This window comes from Loxodonta africana, chromosome 8 (genome assembly GCF_030014295.1).
Source record: "Loxodonta africana isolate mLoxAfr1 chromosome 8, mLoxAfr1.hap2, whole genome shotgun sequence".
Classification (NCBI taxonomy): Eukaryota; Metazoa; Chordata; class Mammalia; order Proboscidea; family Elephantidae; genus Loxodonta; species Loxodonta africana.
In genome coordinates, this window is record NC_087349.1 from 121,357,400 (window position 1) to 121,377,276 (window position 19,877).

General features: G+C 53.6%; 1 protein-coding gene across 1 annotated transcript; it reads left to right on the plus strand.

The window, feature by feature from the left end:
• The first annotated feature begins 9,070 nt into the window (after positions 1–9,070).
• Positions 9,071–17,229, plus strand: SYT15 (synaptotagmin 15). The gene is made up of 9 exons (XM_064290417.1): positions 9,071–9,301; positions 9,450–9,784; positions 10,773–11,042; positions 11,504–11,646; positions 12,261–12,577; positions 14,315–14,485; positions 15,097–15,214; positions 16,111–16,290; positions 17,087–17,229. The coding sequence occupies exons 1-9, from the start codon at positions 9,071–9,073 to the stop codon at positions 17,227–17,229; spliced, it is 1,908 nt and encodes a 635-aa protein (XP_064146487.1).
• The last annotated feature ends 2,648 nt before the right edge of the window (positions 17,230–19,877 follow it).

Genomic DNA, 19,877 nt, shown 5'->3' on the forward strand with positions numbered 1-19,877 from the left:
GCTGGCGAAAAGGACACGAAAAGAGAGAGTGGAGGGAAGGAGTGTGCTGTCTCATTAGGGGGAGAGTAATTGGGAGTGTGTAGCTAGGTGTAAATGGGTTTTTGTGTGGGAGACTGACTTGATTTGTAAACTTCCACTTAAAGGACAATAAAAATTATTATTTTTTTTTAAAAAAAAAGGCCTCCTTGAGCAAGAAGACTTCAGACACAGTGTTCAGGCAGAGATGGAGAGAAGACAGCAGTGCTAAGACCTGCATCAGGGTTGAAAATTCCAACTGCTTCTCCACCGCAAACTGTAGCAGGTATGGAAGATATTTCTGAAGAAGCAATATTAGCAGGAGACAGGACTGTGAGCCCTACTATTTCTAAAGCACTTGCAACTGAGGGTTCTCAGCCCAGCAACAGCAGCCAGCTCAGGGGGTATGGCCTTCCAATCCAAGCTGAGAGGTGAACAGTGGAGCATAAACCCCCAAACCGGACCCACTGCCATTGAGTCACTTCCAACTCATCCAGCTGATAACTGCAGGCAACCAGAGGCTGCAGTCGGTTTCCCATCTTTCCTTCTTCTGGGTGGCAGTTTCTACTGTGGTCATTCTTTTCTTACTGACTGCAGGATACTGAGTGTGATGAGGTGGGTAACCGGAATTTACAGGATTGTTGCTGTTATTGTTGTTAGTTGTGGTCGATTTGACTCGAACTCATGGAGACCATATGTACAACAGAACAAAACATTGTCCAGTCCCGCACCATCTTCACGATTGTTGGTATGTTTGAGTCCGTTGCTGTGTCCTCAGTAGCATTTTGCCTTCCAACTTAGGCGCTCATCCTCCAGCTCTATTTCAGACAATGTTTTGGTATGATCCATAGGGTTTTCACTGGCTAATTTTTAGAAGTAGATCCACCAGGCCTTTCTTCCTAGTCTTAGCCTGGAAGCTCTGCTGAAACCTGCCCACCATGGGTGGCCCAGCTGGTATTTGAAATACTGCTTGTATAGCTTTCAGCATTATAGCAACATGCAAGCCCCCACAGTATGGAAAACAGACAGATGGGTGGTGGGATTTATAGGATACTGATCTATCAAAAAACACATCCAGACCCAATAGTGTAGGCTGTCTATCCCTGAGATTCTGGGCTTGGAGCTGGATGCAGGCACTGGCAGAACTTAGGGGTTGTCTCCCCTAGGGAAAGGATGTGCTCTGTGTTAGAAGAAAGGACACCCAGATGTTTGGCTGACTAAAGAGGCAGACTGGGGCTGAGACAGCTCATGTCCCCCAGTAACCATCAATGCCTTCTTCTATATAAAGAACCCCTGCTTTTTATCTGTGGGCATGGGAATCCAAGAAAAAAGATAAAATTTCCTCATCTCCCTTGCAGTCATGTTTGGCCAGTGACTGATCAGGGTGAGCGTGGAGTGAAATTATGCCTTTAATCAGAGGGATAAGTCCTCATCGTCCCCCTTTTCTGTTTCCACCAGCTGAGCTGTGGATGTGGTGGCGAAACATCTCAAACCATGAAGATAAAGACCACCTGGGGGAGTGAAGCAACACATAAAAAAATAACATGAGTTCCCAGGCTGCTTACCCGCAGACAGGTGAGAAAGAAGCTTCTACGTTGCTTAAGCCAATCTTATTTGAAGTCTCTGTTCTAGCAGTTCAACCTATATCCTAAAAAATACTCACCCTCTCCCCTACTCCTTGCCCATGTGCTTTGGGTGGGTGTTGGGGAGGAGTGTTTGGCTCGATCTCACCCAGTCACTGCATCACATTGCCCTGGCTGCACAGATTGTTCAGGATAGGTGTGTGTCCCACAGAAGGCCAATGATATGCAATCATGAATTCCTCCAGGAGTCCTGAGAAAGCAGCTCACCGTTTTCCTGAAGGGGATGTGGGGACTGAAGCTGCCACCACCATTTTTATCAAAGTCTAATACCAGAGCCAACTCAGAGGATGACAAAGTGAAGATATGGATAGAAGCCAGGTCCCGAGTTCATCGTCTCAATCTGAGTACAATTACCTGAATCCAGCTAAGGCTGGGGCTGGTCCCATCCCCTCACTTCTCGATTAAGTGACTTTTTGTTTAAACTGGTTTGGGTTAGGTCTCTGTCCCATTCACAAAAAGGGTCCTCAGTGATACAGTCCTCCATCAAGCCTGGTGGCATTGTGGAGGCATCATGGGACAGGGTTGCCTGAGCTCAGTCTTGAAGGTAAGTCAGAGACCATCTGAAGCTTTCTTGGGAAAAAAACAAAAAAACATTAGTATGCTATAAGGATGTATGTGAATTTGAACCAGAATTGGAAAGTCCAAGTGAGGAACAAGTGAGGCAGCTCCAGGGATCCATTGCTCCATTGCTCACTTCCTGGAGCTTCGTAGACCCTATATCGAGAGCTCTGGCTTTCCTATACCCAGCTCTTTCTACCAGCTGGCACCGTCTACTGACACAGAATTTCCACTTCTTGGAAACTGAAATGCCAAGGCCTCAACTCCTCCTCATGGCATCTCTTGTGTGTGTGTGTGTGTGTGAATGAGAGAGAGAAAATACACACAACATAAGTTTACCAATTTAACCATTTTAAAGTGTACAGTCCAGTGGCATTAGGTCCATTCACAATGCTGTGCCACCATCCCCACTTCCTAGTTCCAGAACTCCTGGTATCTTCTGACTTGTCCTGCTGCCAGCTGCCTCACTCCCGCCATGCTTCCCTACTACTGATTCGAAAAATGGACTCTGACAGACACAGGTCCATCCTCAACGCCAGAGGCAAACTCAGAAATCCTGGCTGCTGATGGGTTCAGCCCCTGGGTCAGGTGCCTTCTCCTGTCCAAAGGTCCCATGGTCGAGGATGTGGCCACCTGGGGGCTTCTCCTCTGCCAGGGCTATGGATGTAGCTGTCACCATTACTGACGTGTCTTTAGTGGCTGCACAGAAATATTATACTAGCCAACTCTCTTTTGGAAACCCTGGTGGCACAGCGGTCAGCAGTTTGAATCCACCAGGCGCTCCTTGGAAACCATATGGGTAGTTCTACTGTGTTGTATAGGGTCGCTATGAGTCGGAATCAACTCGATGGCAACAGGTTTTGTTTTTCTTTTTCTTCTTTTTTTTTTTTTTAACACTCTTGGCTTTCAGAGGCAGCAACCCAGCTGAAACTGGCTTAAGCACAAAAGGAGCATTGGCTCTTTTAAGTGAAGAGTTCAGGGCAGTCAAGCTTGGCTGACTCACAGGCTTAAATGATGGGGTGATGATTCATAGGGACAAGCCTTGCTTCAGTCCCTGACTTCTGCTCTGCCCAGAGGGATAGCCCTGGTGGTCAAGTGACCTGAAGGCAGAACAGCTGGATGCCAAACTGGGCTCAGCCCCTTCCTAGCTGAGTGGCCTTAGGCATCTTAATCACCTTGGATTGGCGACCTCACTTTCCACCTCTGAGAAATGGGAACGATAGTCTCAAGAGCTTGCCTCACTCTCTGTCTCCTGCCTTCGCTGACAATTAATTAAGATTGCTTTTGTTTCAAGTCGCAGATATCACCTCACACTAGCTTAAGAAGGAAAAAAAAAAAAATCAACTGGAATGTCCACGGGTAGAGTGGCTGCTGGCACCGCAGGGCCCAAGGACTCCAACAGCACACCGTCTCTTTGCCTCTCCATTTCTGCTCTGAGCTCCTATGCTGGCTCCTCCACACGGGGGCTTCCAACAGCTCCAGACCACCCTCCTCTAGCTCCACAACTCCTGCAAGGCAGGGAGTGCTCCTTCCCCAACAGGTCCAAAAAAGTTTCAGGATCCACCATGATTAGCCTGACAGGGGTCACGTGCCCATCCCTGAATCCATGGTTGTGGCCAGGGAACGCAATACCCCGAGTGGCCAGGCTGGGCCATGTGCAAACCCCCAGAACAGGGGTGAGGGGTGGCATTGGGAAGGGGAAGCAACCAGCTTCACAGGTACTATGTGGACTGGGAGCAGGGGTGGGGGGAGAGTAGTTCCCCCAAAAGAAAAACAGGGTGCTATTGCCAGTAGAAGGGAAAACCTAGCTAGACAGTGGGGCAGGAAGGAGGGAAAGCTGGGGCATCAGAGCAGGAGGGAGCAAGGGCTCTGGCCCCATCCAGGGACTCATTTGGAGCCAGCATTGTGGAGTGGGGGACAAGAGAAGGGGGGAATTTCTGACCTGACAAGGAAAGATACTCCCTCCCATTCCTCAAAAAAATGAATCCTGTGGCCACACTAGTGGAACCAAAGAAAGGATGTGATGCTGGTGGGGGAAAACCTTCCCCACCTCACAAAGAGGGCCCTGGGGTGACCAGGGTGGCATTTACACACACACATGAGAAGCACAGTCTTCCGCATGTTTTTCGGCCTGGCCTTTATCCCAGTCGGGCAGACTCTCTGTTCCCGAGTGATGAGGAGCGACACTTCCTCAGGCCGGGGCTGACTCTGAAGGTTAATTGAAAGCGGCCTTTATTGTGAGTCAGCCACTGCGCTGAATTATTCACCACCTACAGGCACTCCTAGACTTCCTGCAGCCTTCCTGGGAAATGCTTTTGCCAATGGAAATATGACTTCCTTTTGGCCATGGAAAAGAGAAACCAGGTCTGCTGCTGTTTGCAGATTTCCCAGCTCCCAGAGACCTGTTGTAAAAATGGGGTGGAGTGGGGTGGGGTGGGGGGGCACCTGGCCTCCTCTAACTTCACAAGTGGGGAGAATCACTATCAAACAGCCCGAGGTTGATTCCTATGAGGCAGAGGTCAGACAGGCTTCCTCTCTCCAAACATTTTACCAATTCTGACACCAGCTGTCCCTCTCACAACACTCTCTACTTGTCTGCTGGGTTCAGTAGTTCTTTGCAATGGCCACACAGAACTCATAGACAATATTTATGATTATGGAGTTTGTTAGGGATGTAACAGGTTACAATTCAGGATCCGGAATGACTCAGGATGCAGCTCTTTGATCAGGGACAGTTTCTCGGCTGTGCTTGCAGGCCGGCCTGTCTCTGGCCTTCAGCTTCTCAGCCCAGCCTCTGCCCTGCTTAGACAAATGTTACAAAGCTCTGCCAATATGTGCCCAGAGGCACCCCACTCTGCCAGTAAACCTACTGCCCGAAGGTGCTCAGCTCTCTCACTTTGTGGGTCAGCACACCCACTGTAGCTGCCTCGATCCGTGGGCCAGAAAGCCCACTGAGCCATCTCACACCAGTCCCCTGGTTCTGCTGCTGCCATTTCTCTGCGGCAGCTTCTTGCTATCTCATGCCATCTCCAGTGTTAGAGCTGTATCTCTCTCTCTGTCTCCTGTGTCTAGGAGATTCTCAGTGCAGGGACTCCCGGCTCTTCTTCTTGGTGGTAATAAGGTCCCCCCTTTACACCTCTGGGATGGCTTAATTTAAGCCTAGCAGGATGGAAAAACTGACCAATCACCTCGTTAGGATTCCATACACCTTATTTGCATGTTCTTATCCCCATAAGGGTGCCATGCACCTTATTTGCATTATTAGCAAGATGTCCAATCTTTTTGGTGGGCCACAAGCACCTTATTTGTATAGTCCCACCCAGTCATTTGGTGGGAGTTACAAGACCATGGCTAGAAAAGCCATATAAAAGTGATCCATTGCACCACACTTGGTAAGAAGCAATATCTGAAAACAGGAAGCAGGGCTGGGGCTCCAACTAGACCCTGGAGACAATTCTGTTATGTGGAGTTGGCTCCAATCAGCCCAGTCTCAGAGTCCCCCTGGGACAGTAGATGGAAGACTGGCCACACTGCAGTAGGCTGCTGAGAGCTAAGAGGATGGGGTCACCAACCCAGTGGGTTGGTGGAAAGCTGGGCTGACACCCAGGTCGGCAGTCTTCCATCCAGAATCTGGAGAGCAAGGCCAATGGCCACAGTTTGGAGAGTGAGGCCATTACCCAGATGTGCCTGGAAAACAGGATTATTTTCAAGCCTTGAGATCTAACGAGATTCGCCCTGCTGGGCTTTGGGCTTGTTTGGTACCCATGACCCCTTCTCTCCCTTCAATTTCTCCAATTTGGAATGGAAACATCTACCTCGTGCCTGTTCCACCATTGTACTTTGGAAGCAGATAACCTTTATTTTAGGTTTCACAGTGCCACAGATGAAGAAGAATTTTGCTCCAGGATGGAACACACTCAGAGTCTCACTCATACTTGATTTATATGATCCAAAAGATGAAATTTTGGACTTAGCGCGGATGCTGGAATGAGTTAAGACTTTTGAGGATAATATGATTGGGTGGATGATTTTTGCACATGGGAAGGACATAAATTTTGGGGGTCAAAAGGGTGGAATGTTATGGATTTAATTGTGTGCCCCCCAAAATCTGTACTGAAGTCCTGGTCCCTATACATGTGGATGTGATCCTGTTTGGAAATAGGTGTTTCTTTGTTATGTTAATTAGGTCATACCTTTGTAGAGTGAGTCTAAACCTAACTATTTCTCAGTTCTAAAAGGACTAGAATAGATACAGACACACATGGGAGCAAGACAGATGCCAAGGAACTCCTAGGGCTACTGACAAGGAAGGACCCTGCCCTACAGCCAATGCCCTGATTTGGACTTCTAGCCTCCAAAACTGTGAGAAAATAAATTCTTGCTTTTAAAGCCACCCACCTGTGGTATACTTTGTTATGGCAGCCCTAGGAAACTAAGGAAGACTTTATCTTAGTTTACGGTCATCTCCACAGGAAGGTCTCTTGGGGCTTTGTGTGGGCCCCTCCACTGGGCCTGATGCTTAAGACACCAGTAGTCAGTGGGGAGGAAGGAATGAGATGGGCCAGGTGCCAGGTATGGCTCCACCACTTACGGGCTGGGCCATGGGAGCTCTGATTCGGTTTCCTCTTGTGAGGGGGTGGTCCTGGCCCAGCAGAACTGGTGTGAGGCAAGGCTCACCGTGATCGTGTACATCAAGCCTGCATCACCATGCCCAGAACATAAGTAGCTTCAAGAAAGGTGAGTTCCTCCTGTCCCTTCCTCCGTTTTTCCAGTGGAGGGAAAAAGACTCAGACCTCAGTAGGCTGTCTGGGTGAATAAGGTGCTTGGAGCCAGAGCTAGCCAAACGGATGCAAGACCTATGCCTGGTCTTCAGGGCAAGGTCGAGGAGCTCCTGTGGGGTTCTGAAGTGTGGACCCAGGTGAGTGTAACATTTGGACAATGTTGGCAGAACACAGGGAGGGGCTCATCTGAGGGCATGGTGCTCCTTGCACCACCATTCCACACAGCCTTGGCCTCAGAGATGCCAAGCTGTATGAAACATGGTCTCCCGCCTTCCTGGAGGTCCTGGTGTGCAGAGAGAGTGAGGGTGGGGTGGCAGCCACAGGCACAGAGTCCCATATTCAACATAGTAGCTGCAGGGTGATGGAGGAGGTTCATCTTGAAGGGGAGCAGTGGGGGAGGCCAAGGGGCAGCAGGTATTTCAGGCAGAGAGAGAGCAGGAGGCTGAGAGGGAGCATGGTGAACAGGCAGAGCATGGAAAAGTGGTCCCAAAGCTGAGCCAAGGAGAGAAATGGGATAAGGTCCCGGTTAGTGAGAATAGAGAAGGGAGTACTGAAGACATAAGCTGGGGTGAGAGATAGAACCAAACCTTAACAGTGAGAGGAAGTTCATACTCCAGGTGAAGGATGATGGAGGCCCAGGCAAAGTGTTTGGTGGTGATGGAGACAGACAGAGGTGCTGGAGATGTACTGAGGAAGAAGAGCTGGCAGGACTTGGCTGCTTCTGCAGTGTAGGGGAGATGGAAGGAAGCCCAGGTTTCTGGCTTGGGGAACTAGGTGTGTTCATCCCCAAGATGGGGACACTGGAAAGGCACAGAATAGTATCAGGGGAGGACAGGACCTGCTACTTTCTGACTGGCCACAAGACATTTCATTTTTGAGGAGCACTCACTAGCCCAACCCCTATAACTAGAGCAGCCCAAGTCAAGTTCAGGCCCAACTGTGAGGAGGGAGGGTGTGGGTGGGGTGCCATTTCCCATCAGGGCGGTCAGGCTGGGTACAGGGCAGCTGGGGGGGTGGTGGTCTAGGCAGCTGAAGGGTTGCCGTGCATGGGGTACTGTGGTCCTCACTGGCTGCCTGGTCCCAATCTTGGGGCACACAGAGAGCTCCAGGCAGCGGGTATGTGTGTGTGTGTGTGAACCATCCTACCCCCTCTGGAGTTGAAAAATGCCCCCCCCTCCCCCCGCAAAGCTGGCGACATCCCAGTCCCTGAAGCCTATGACTAGGTTACCTTCCACAGCAAAGGGACTTCGCAGATGTGATTAAGTTAACCATCTTGTGATGGGAACATCATCCGGATTATCTGCATGAGCCCAACATAAACACAAGGCCACTTATGAGAGGGAGGCAGAAAAAGGCAACCTGAAGACTGTAGAAGCAGACAGAGTCAGAGGTTAGAAGACTCTGCGCTGCTGGCTTTGAAGGTGGAGGAAGGGGAGCAACAGCCGGAAGTCTCCAGAGGCTGGAAAAGGGCAACGAAACAGATTTTCCCCCTAGAGCTTCCAGAAGCAATGCAGCCCTGCAGACCCGTTTTAGACTTCTGACGGCCAGAACTATAAAATAATAAATCTGTGTTGTTTTAAACCACTTAAGTTTGTAGTGATTTATTACATGACGTAGGAAACTAGAACAGACATCCAACCCAGGCCTGAGCGGAAGATGGGGGAGGCTTTGGGAACCCAAGGCCCATTAGCCGAGACACCACCCCACCATCACCCCGCAGAAGCCGAGGTCAAGACTCTCCAGCAGATTTCACTGGGTTCTCAGCAGGTTTGCGGGAGGGGAAATCCAGGAGACTGACCTTGCTGGGAGGGCTCCGTGGTCCAGGGCTTGGCAGAGCCTCAAGTCAGACTAATGGCTTACCCGCCTACTCTGTCACCGTGATAGCCGGTGGGGCATCAGGGCCCAGGCTCCGTCTTCAGATGTAACACTCAAGAGAGTGAAATAACACGACCTCATCCTCCGCCCTCACGCACTCTTTTTGGTCCCCACGTACTGACGCCTCAAGGTCTCATGAGGCCCACTAGCCGCGCCCCTCCTGCCAGCGCCTGTCGCAGAGGAGGCTGTGCAGACGCGATGAGGGTGCGCATTCCCTTGGGGCACATGCCGGGTGGGAGCCCTCCGGGTTCCCTGCTCGCTCCCACTCAGCGTATACAGCGTGCGCCCCGTCTAGTATTCAGCGCTGGAGCCGGGGGCAGGGCGCGGAGACTCCACCCTAGACTCGGGGAAGGCTCGATCGAGCAGCGGTTGGAGCTGGCCCTGGAGGCAGCGCAGCGTCGGTCTGGGAAGGACCTGGGGACGAGGGAGGTGCTTTCCAGAACTCGGGCATGACACGTGCCAAGGCAACCAGATGTTAAGGGGTGAGGGGCAGAGTCCTCTATTCAACGCTGGAGGAAAAGGCTTTAGCTCTGCCCTCTGGAATGGGGGTGGTCCTCGCACCCCTTCCTGCCCCCAGCCGAGGGAGCCGCTAGTGCCCCCGGCCCTTGTTCCGGCGCCCCTCCCGGAGCCCGGCGGTTCTAGGGCGCACGGTCGGCCCTGCTCACCTCCTGCCCCTCCTCCAGGGCGGGGCTGGGGGTGGGGGGAGCTGCGGCTTCCGCGCGGCGGGTGCCAGGTCCTTAACCGGGTGGTCCACCGCCCGCTGACCGCGCTGCGGCAGAGAAAGAGCGAGACCAGGGACCGCCCCCGCGCCCGCCCGACGGCTTGGCGCAGCGTCGTAGGAGTTCGCGGCGCTGCTACTGCGCTGAGACCCCGGGGACTGAGCCCCGGCCCGCCCGAGCAACCCCATGGCAGGTAAGTGCCCTCGCAGCTCCACCCTGGCCCCCGCGCGGAGGCCGGCCCTCAGCGACCCAGGCCTGAACTTTCCTCCCGCCTGGTTGGGGAGTGGGATGGGGGGCGCCTCCCTGTCCTGCACTGTCTTGGGCCGCTTCTGGCGGGGTACGGAGAGAAGTGGAGCGTGAGGCTCGTCTCCGCGCGGACAGTTGAGGGAAAGAAAGGGTGGGGGTCCCGGCTTTTCACCACCCCACCTCGTTCTGACTTTGGAGCTTGGAAAGTCCCATGCCCCTATGTGATCCAAAGGAGGCTCCTTCTTTGCCTGAGGTGGGGTGAATGGGGCAGTGCGCGGAACAGAGCATCAGAGCGCCCTCAGCGGGTGCCGGGACTAACCTCCCAGATCCCCGCAAAGTGGGGGTGCAGGTGCAGGCATCACGTCTCGGTTTCTCAAACCCGCTACCCCCTTCCTCGCCCACACTTCCCCACCTCCTTCCACTGCCTCCCCTAGGTGTGGGTCCACCTTGATAGAGGGCCGGGGGAGGGGCGGGTGCTAGAGAAAGTGACAGAATTCAACCGTAAGTCAGGGCTCTCCTAGGGTTCCAGAACCCTAGAGGACAGGGCTGTGAATGCAAATCCCAGGCGTCCTCCTTTCCTGGGCTTACTTTCAGTGTGTGGTGCCCACACCGGGCTCCCTCACCCTGGAGCACACACAGGAGCCAAGCAAACATGGAGATTCTGGCGAGGGAAGGATTGGTTTCTACTCCCAAGTGCAAGGAAATGGTCCTTTCAGCCGGAAATCCAAGTCTAGGGCCAGCCACTTTCTAGGGGAAAGCAGAAGGGCCTGCCCAGAGCACTAGGACCCCAAGGGATATGGCTTCTCCCCTCCTAGACCTGAGAAAGCCCAGCCAACAGCAGCCCCAGCTCCAGCCTGACATGACAGCCTGCCTGTGTCCTGCTCCTGAGGTCCAACCCAGGGGTGGGATTGCTGCCCACATCATGCCCTCAGCAGGCCAGGAGTGCGGGGGAGTGGCATCACCAAGTGTCCCAGTCCTGGTGGTTCTCTGCCCCCAGAGCAGGTGGCCCTGGTGATTGGGGGCATCACTGGGGGGCTGCTGCTGCTGCTGCTGCTAACCAGGCTGAGCTGCTATCTCTGGAAGAGGCTTTGTGCCACCTTCACCTACGAGGAGCTGCCTGGCACAACAGACTCGGTCACCACAGCTGCCTCCAGCAGACAGGGGGACAAGTTCTGCCAGCCGAGGGCCAGGACCCAGCTGAGCAGGTGAGGCAGGATGTGGGGTTAAGCGGCTTCCTGGCCTTGCCCGAGGCCCTCCCTATTGGGTTTTCCTTGGGAGTAGGGTGGGGAACAAGTCTCCGTTTTTTTGACAGCCTTCATGCCAGAAGCTCTCACAGAGAAACCCCAGGACCCTCACCACAGCCCATGAGGCAGGCATGGCAAAGCCCACTTTCCAGTTGAGGAAACTGAGGTTCAGAGTACATAGTGACAGGTCCAGATAGTACAGCTAGTAAGTGGCAGACCAGGGGTTTGAACCCAGGCAGACTGACTCCAGAGACTCTGCCTGTGAGAGAGGTGGGGGCTGGGAGGGCTGGTGTGGGCCGGAAACCTGTGCTCTTGCCTGTTCCTGGCCTCTGCTGGCATTTCTTCCTCCAGCCCCTGGGCTTGGTGCTCTGGAGCCCACCATTCGCTGGTCACCTACATGTCATCGTCCTGCCTCTGGACAGGCCACCAGATGTGCCATTTGTGGTGCCACCTTCCCTCCAAGGCTGGAACTGGATGCCTCTGCACAGTGGAGAGTGGGTCCAGGCCGTACGAGACCCCTGCCCAGCCCTGGAGCTCCTGCCTCACCCTTCCTGCAGCAACCTCGGTGAGAGTTCCTACCAAGTACCACCCAGGGGTCAGAGGCTGTTCGAGCCTGGGCGGACCTATGTGCTTTCACCATGCCAGGCTCTAGAACACAGCCTGGACTGGCCTGGGGGCCAGACTAGTCCAGTGACCACTCTTTCTGGGTATTTGAGTTTACTAAATACCTACTGTGCCCCATGCCCAGGTGAGATAAGGCCATGTATACCATTTTGGAGTTAGTTCCTACCACGACCCTGTGAGGGAGGGCCTATCTCCCCATTTTACATATTCATAAACCGAGACTCAGGAAGATTAAAGGAACCTTGCCCAAGGTCCCAGAGGCAGTATGTGACGGAGCTGGGATTGGAACCCAGCAAGTGTGTAGTAAACAATGGGGCACCTGTGTAGGGCCCCGGGGAGGGACAAGCATGTCTATACAATGCCTTAGTACTGAAAAGGAAGCTGCACTGGAAAAGGTGGGTGGGGTTTCATCTGGAGAAGAGGGTGGGGGATGCTGCCAGGAGAAGCCAGTGAGCAGGGGAGAGGCGGCTTGGCCAAGAGGGGGACGGCCAAGAAACGAGGGGTGCTCTGAGCTTGCCCCTGTTCCCACTCCTGCCTCCCCCTGGTCTGCTAGACCCCTCAGCCTCTCTGTTGCAGGGGTTTCAAGTATGGTGGGGACAATCAACCCAGAGCTGTACAAGTACCCTGAGGACAAAGGTGAGACTGAGTTCCCTGAGGGCTGCCTGGGGCGGCTGTGGTTCACGGTAGAGTACCAGCAGAAGGCCGAGCGGCTGCTGGTGGGGCTGATCAAGGCTCAGCGGCTGCAAGCCCCCGCGGACACCTGCAGCCACCTGGTGAAAATCCACTTGCTGCCCGATGAGCGGCGCTTCCTGCAGTCGAAGACCAAGTGCAAAACCGCCAACCCACAGTTTGATGAGCACTTCATCTTCCAGGTAGTGCCCTCGGGAACAGGGGGGGCCTGGGGTCCTCCAGCAGCCCGGGAAGGAGCAGGTGCTGCAGGAGAGCCTACCACCCATCGCTGACCAGGGCTCTGCAGCCCCTGGGACCCAGCCCCGAGGGTCAGGGTCAGGGTCTACAGATGTTGGCAGAGGACAGACCTGGGGGGTGGGGTGTCAGGAGGGCAGAAAGAGAAAACACATTTTTGGAACACCTACTGAGTGCCAGGCCCTGGCCCATGGGTCTCGGGAGAAGCACCCCAAAGCCCTGGAGCAGTGTGAGGTTTCTGGCACGGTTATCCAAGGGGAGCAGAGTGCAGGATCTCACTGGAAACACCAGGCCCCTTGGAGTGGGAGCAGAAACTCTCCTCAGCCATCAGAGAGGCCAGCACAGGGGCCCTGAGCCAGCCTGGCAGGGGCCTGGGAGCCTCAGCAGGTGACTGTGGGCCCTCAGCGGAAGCCAGCAACCCACAGCTGCTGAAAGGCCTTGGACGAATGTTTTCAAGTACTGAGCAGCAGGCTGGCAGCTGCGTAAAGAGAGACCAGTCAGGCACTTGGCAAGTGTGGACTGCCCTCCGGGGCAGGAGCAAGGAGGAGTGGGGATGTGGGTCCAGGCCCTGGGTGTCCACTGGGCCCAGCTATCAGAAGTCACGGGTGCATCTGCTCCTGCATGCTCGAGGCATCGAAAGCCACGATGGTGGCCTTGCTGACCAGTACTGTCTTCTTTGAGCTTTCGTATTTATTTTTCTTGACTCACAACTCACCCCACCCCCACCTTGATCCTGGTCCCTCCATGCTTCCAGGGGAAGGAGGACATCAACATTTATTGAGCAACAGCTGTATGTCAGACACTGTGATTGGAGGTTTGCTGCTCAGAGAGCTGGCACATTACCTCATTTTGCAGGTCAGGAACTGAGTCTCAGGGAGGGAGCGGTGACTTGCCCAGCTCAGCAGAGTTGGCAGGTCCCTCGGACCCATGGCCTGGCCCAGCATGGTGCGTCTCAGGCCTTCATGTGCAGCCATATCATCTGGAGGCCCTGTTAAAGGGTAGATTCTGACTCGTGGGCTTGTGCTAGTGTCTTAGCTAGTGCTGCTATAACGTAAATACCACAAGTGGGTAGCTTTAAAGAATAGAAATTTATTCTAGCCTCACAATTCTGGAGGCTAAAAGTCCAAATCAGGATCCTGGCCGTGCCAATTCTTTCCTTGTTGGTAGCCCCAGGAATTCTTTGGTTACTTGGCAATTCTCACATGGCATCTGCCTTCCTGGGTTTGTGCTTCTCTTTGTGTCTAATCTGCTCTTTCTGTAACTCGTAAGTGATTAGGCTTAGAATACACCCTACACTGGTATGGCCTTATTACCATAACGTTAGATTGTGTTACGGAAAATGATTACATTACGTTACGTCCACAGGTAGAGGGTTAGGTTTCCAGCACATATTCTGGAGGAACACGATTCAGCCTATAACAGGTGGGGCTCCAGATCCTTCATTTCTAATAAGACCCCAGGTGATGGTGGATGCACCTAGTCCCTGGACTGCACTCTGTAGCGAGGCTGTGGCACACTCCCACTTCCCTGCGGTTCTTGGCCTTGCTGCTAAGAAGGGTCCCTAGGGATGCTGGGGTCTGGGGTGTGCAGATCCCTGGTTTAGACCACCCTCACTGGAACAGCCTGTCACACCGTACCATCCCCAAGCCTACGCCTGACCGTGGCTCCGGCCCTCGTCCCCCCAGGTGTCCAGTAAGAACGTCGTGCAGAGGGTGCTCAGGTTCTCTGTGTACCACGTGGACAGGCAGAGGAAGCACCAGCTCCTGGGCCAGGTACTGTTCCCCCTGAAGGATGAGACCCTGGAGGGTGACTGCCGGCGCATCATCTGGAGGGACCTGGAGGCCGAGAACCTGGAGGTAAAGGTCTCAGTCACTAGACATATGCCACCATATGTCAGCACCACGCTGAGCATCCAACAGGTGTGGCGAGCCCGTCCTCCCCCCGAATTAGCTCACTGCACGCTGCCCACCAACCCTGCAAGTGTGACTTGAGGTGGGGGCCTGGCCCTAAGCTGCGTGGGATGCCTGGGGAGGGACAGCTGGGGACAGTGAGGGGCCGCCTAAGGTTCGTTTGCCCTGGTCACATTACCTGAGTGACCTGAAGAAATCATGCTTGGATCCCCACCCAGGTCAGACTGTGAAAGGTGACACCCCAAATGACCAACCAAGGGAACTATTTACCTATCACCACCCACCCCGGAAGAACCCCGAACGGGCTTTAGAATTCCAGAGACCTGGTTTGGATCCTTAGCTCTGGTCCATACTACTGTGTGACCTTGAGCAAGTTCCTTCAACCTCGGTGTCCCCATCAGCAAGATGGTGTGCAAGGCTGAGATGATAGCAGGTGGCTGGGCCAGGAGAACAGTGCCTGGTTGTGCGGAGGGTCTCCCTGGCTCCTCAGCATGGCGGGCTCTGGGAGCAGAGGGGTCAGAGCCTGCCCCCAAGTGACTTGGTCTGGGCCTCTGCAGCCCCCCTCAGAGTTGGGTGACCTCCAGTTCTGCCTCAGCTACAACGACTACCTGACGCGCCTCACAGTGGTTGTGCTGCGGGCCAGGGGCCTCCGGATCCAGGAGAACAGTGTTGTCAGTGAGTCCCCTCCCCTCGCCTCCTCGGGCAGGTCTCAGCTTGGGGCCTGGCTGGACCCTCACCCCTGGCCACCCAGGCCCTTCCTGCACTCGAGGTGGGGGCCTGGCCCTAAGCCACGAATCCCTCGGAGATCCCACATCACCCCAGCAGACAGTTCTGGTGTTAGGACCCTCTTCTCAATTAGAACCCAAGGCCACACCCTGTGGCTTCCACTCCTACCACCGAGACCAGGTCCTGGCCCACCCTGCCCGGTGGCAGAGTCTTGGCATCCTGACCTTGTCCTGCTTTCTTTAGGCTGAGTAGCCCCATTGGTTCCTTTAGGGGAGACCTGCTCCTCCCTGCCCTGAGGGGCTCCCCTGTTTGCTCAGACACAGACGCTGGAGTGGAGGCACTAAGGGAGGTGTGGAGGCCCTGGCCCTCCCCCATGGGGCCTGCCTCGGCTGGGGCACACCCAGCAGGGAGCAGGTTTACTGTTACTCTTGGCTTTAGATCAGGGAGAGCACACTGGGATTCTGATCTTCCACTGCCCATCTGAAGCCCCTCTGAGTCCCACTTCCAAAGGAACTCAGCGCTCTGAGCCAAGAGGTGCCTATGAGGCCACAGGGGCCTGAGGACCGAAGCCCAGAGCTGCCCCTATCTGGAAGGGGTAAACAGGAGCCTGTCCAAGCCATAGGGGCGCCTGGAGGCTGAGGAAGGAAGAGGAAGGGACGAACTGGGCATTTCCTCAGCCCTGAAGCATTGTACTAATCAGCCTGTTTCCTGGAGCCATTCCCTCTGGCTGCAGTGATTAACGGGGACCTGGCGCCCGGGCGTGTGCCCTCCTGGCCTGCTCCGAGGGAGAAGGGTTGGGCTCCCACCCGCCTGGCCCAGCCTCACAGTCGATACTGTCCCCACAGGTGTGTTTGTCGAGGTATCTCTGATGAAGCACAACAAGTTTGCCAAGTGCAAGAAGACTTCGGCTGTGCCAGGCTCTGCCCACCCTGTGTACAATGAGACCTTCGGCTTCAAAGTTGAGCCCGCTGAGCTGGACACAGCCAGCCTAAGTCTGACTGTGCTGCAGAGCACAGGGAGCGACGGTAAGGTTGCCCCCAGACCCCAGGCCGCTAGGGCCAAGGGCAAAGAAGGAGCCCTGTGGGACATTTGGGCCATGGGGACTCCCCTATGCCCGGCCCCTCGGGATGAGGACATGAGCGCTCAGAGGGGCTGAGATCTTACTCAAGGACACAGAGCCTACTGGTGGGAGAGCTGGGGTTTCACACCCAGCTTTCACTGAGAATTGGACTCTGTCTGTGGTACAATCAAAGGGGTTAAGAGGTGGCCTTTGCTGTCCCGCTCTGGGGAAGATCATCAGGCTGGAAGGCAGCAGGCAGCTGACTGCTGGCCAAGTGACCCAGCCTGTGGATCTGTGTGTCCCTCGCATTTCCTCATGCCTTCCAGACAAGGCTTTAGGATCCTGGGCCAGGGACGAGGTGGGTGGCAGAGCTGAGTTAGCCCTGTCCTGGTGTCCCACCCCACTGTGTGGAGGAGCAGGGTTGTGAGGGGCAGGTTGGGCACAGGACCAGGCTCAAGGGCCAGCCTCTACTGTGGCAGACAGGATGCACGAGGCTGATGGACCCCTCAACTCTTTGACGTGAGTGGGGAGGCCTGCCCGGGCATGAGGGATAGCTTGGGGTGCGCCTGAGGGTGAGGAAGCAGCCCCTGCAGCTCCAGAGCCAAAGCAGACCCCCTTTGGGGTCTGTTGGCCTGTGCTGAAAGAGGAAGGGGCTGCCCCTTCCTTTGAGGGAGAGGTGAGGGAGAGAGGGAGGTCACCGGGGATGTGTGGGGTGACTTGGCTTCTGGGCTTCAAGAATGACTGTGCTTTCCCCGCTGCAGAGAGCCACGAGCTGGGCCGCGTGGTGGTGGGCCCTTACATGTATGCCCGCCGCAAGGAGCTGGAACACTGGGATGCGATGGTCAGCAAGCCCAAGGAGCTGGTGAGGCGATGGCACGCGCTTTCCCGCAGCCCCGAGCCCTGAGCCAGGCCTGGGCCTCGCCTCCACGCTGGGAGCCTGCTTTCCCGCAGTAACTCATGACCACCCAGCATCTTACAGGGCACCAGGCCACCGAGCCAGGGAAGTGTGAGTATGATGTGTAGGAGAAAGAGGAGAGAAGCAGCCCTGGCCCGGGTCAGCAGCTGTGGCCAGTCACTCATGACTTAGGAGCCAGCCTGCCCCACTCCATCCTCTTTCCCTGTGGAGCACCTGTGCCATGAGCCCTGGTCTTCTCAGACCTGACTTGGACCTGAACGCTGGACACGGGAAATAAACATTCTGAATACTTAGCAGTAGCTGAGTTGCGTATTCTGAATGGAAATGCTGGCGAAACTTGGGTCACCTGGCAAGCCACGGATGGGTTGATGCACCACGTTCACTGTGTTGGCTGTGCTAGTCTCTGCTTTCTGCCTGGCAGAGGAAGCATACTGCGTGGAGAAATTGTAGAAGAAATGTCCAGAGCACCTACTTCATCTTCCCACAAGAAATAGCACAATGGGAGAGGTGGTGCCCCTCCACCGAGCTGCACATGAGGTCTGGTCTGGATGGTCACAGGAAACCTGGGCGTACCCACAGAGCTCACAAGGGGACTCTTTCTCAGAACAAGACTCCCTGGCTTCAGGACCTGTGGGCAAAGACGATGTGCCCTGGCCCATGTACCTACCGAGTAGTGGCTGTTACCCCAAATCCACCTGTGTGCGTGTGCGAGGGAAGGAGAGCCCAGCCTCGCTCATCTCTGCTGCCTATGTAGGTCCCTGCCCAGGCTCTGGCAAATCCCACCTTCCCACAGTTCAGACCTCCCACCTCTGACCTTCCAGGCGTTCTGTGGCCACTTTCCATGGTCACTGTGGTTAATCGTGTCCTGCTTCTGGGGCTCTGACTTTTGGCAGGAAACTGTGAAAGCATGTGGCCACAATTTAGCGGATGGGACTGAGAGTTCCGTCTTTAAAACTTGCAGTTCTGTTAAGATTATCGTGTTGTGGTTGATGTGGTATAAAATCCATTAGGATGGAAGTTCCCACAAATCCTAGTCATCAGCTCCCGGAGAAGCTGGACCTCAGGATGGGCAGACTGTCACTGTCCTGCTAACACGCGGTTTGTATTTTCACTTGGATGCTGTGGCGCTGGGTTTCTGACTTGGCTGGAGTGGTGCCTTTCTTTGCAGATGCAATGCCTTGTTGCTGTATAACTACTAGAAACCTTTCAACCATATCTGTCTCCTCTTCTTATCCACTGAACGACATCGGGAAAGAAAGTCATAGATGTTACAGTCGGTTTTTGCCTCTCACTCCACCTCTGGTCTTTGTCAGCGCCCAGATACACAAATACAAGCTTTGTCTGATATTTGCTGTGGAAGACCTTGCGTGGCACAAGTGGTTTGTGATCGACTACTAACCTCAAGGTTGGGGGTTCAGACTCATCCAGTGGTGCCGTGGAAGAAAGCCCTGGCAATCTGCTTCTAAAGATTACAGACAAGACAACCCATGTCATCTGCAAATAGAGACACTTCCTCCTTGCCAATCTGGATGCCTTTATTTCTTTTCCTAGCCTAATTGCTCTGCTAGGACCTGCAGCACAGTGTTGACTAAGAGTGGGGATAAAGGGCACCCTTGTCTGGTTCCCATTCTCAAGGGGACTGCCTTTAGATTCTCTCCATTTAGGGTGATGTTGGCTGTTGGCTTTGTATAAATGCCCTTTATTATGTTGAGGAATTTCCCTTCTGTTCCTATTTTGCTGAGAGTTTTTATCATGAATGGGTGTTGGACTTTTGTCAAATGCTTTTTCTGGATCAATTAATAAAATCATGTGGTTCTTGTCTCTTTTTTTATTTGTGTGATGGATTACATTGATTGTTTTTCTAATGTTGAATGATCCCTGCATACGTGGTGTGAATCCCACTTGGTCATGGTGAATTATTTTTTCGATTATGTTCTTGAATTCTATTGGCTAGAAGTTTGTTGAGGGTTATTGTGTCTAAGTTCATGATATTGGTCTGTAACTTTTCTGTTTTTGTCGTGTCTGTTTTGGTATCAGGGTTATGCTGGCTTCACAGAATGAGTTTGGGAGTATCCCTTCCTTTTCTTTGCTCTGAAATACCTTTAGTAGTGGTGGTGTTAACTCTTCTCTGAAAGCTTGGTAGAATTCTCCAGTGAAGCCATCAGGGCCAGGGCTTTTTTTTTTTTTTTTTGGTTGGGAGTTTTTTAATTACTTTTCAATCTCTTTTTTTGTTATGGGCTTATTTAGTTGTTCTACCTCTGTTTGTGTTAGTTTAGGTAGGTAGTGTGTTTCTAGAAATTTGTCCATTTCCTCTAGATTTTCAGATTTGTTAGAGTGCAGTTTTTCATAGTATTCTGTTATGATTCTTTTCATTTCAGTTGGGTCTGTTGCAATATCACCCATCTCATTTCTTATTCGTGTTATTTGCTTCCTCTCCTGTTTTTCTTTTGTCAGTTTGGCCAGTGGTTTATTGATTTTGTTGATCTTTTCAAAGAAATCGGCTTTTGGTCTTGTTAACTCTCAATTGTTTTTCTATTCTCTATTTCGTTTAATTCTGCTGTTGTTTTTATTATTTGCTTTCTTCTGGTGCCCAAGGGCTTCTTCTGCTGCTCTCTATTTGTTCGAGTTGTAGGGTT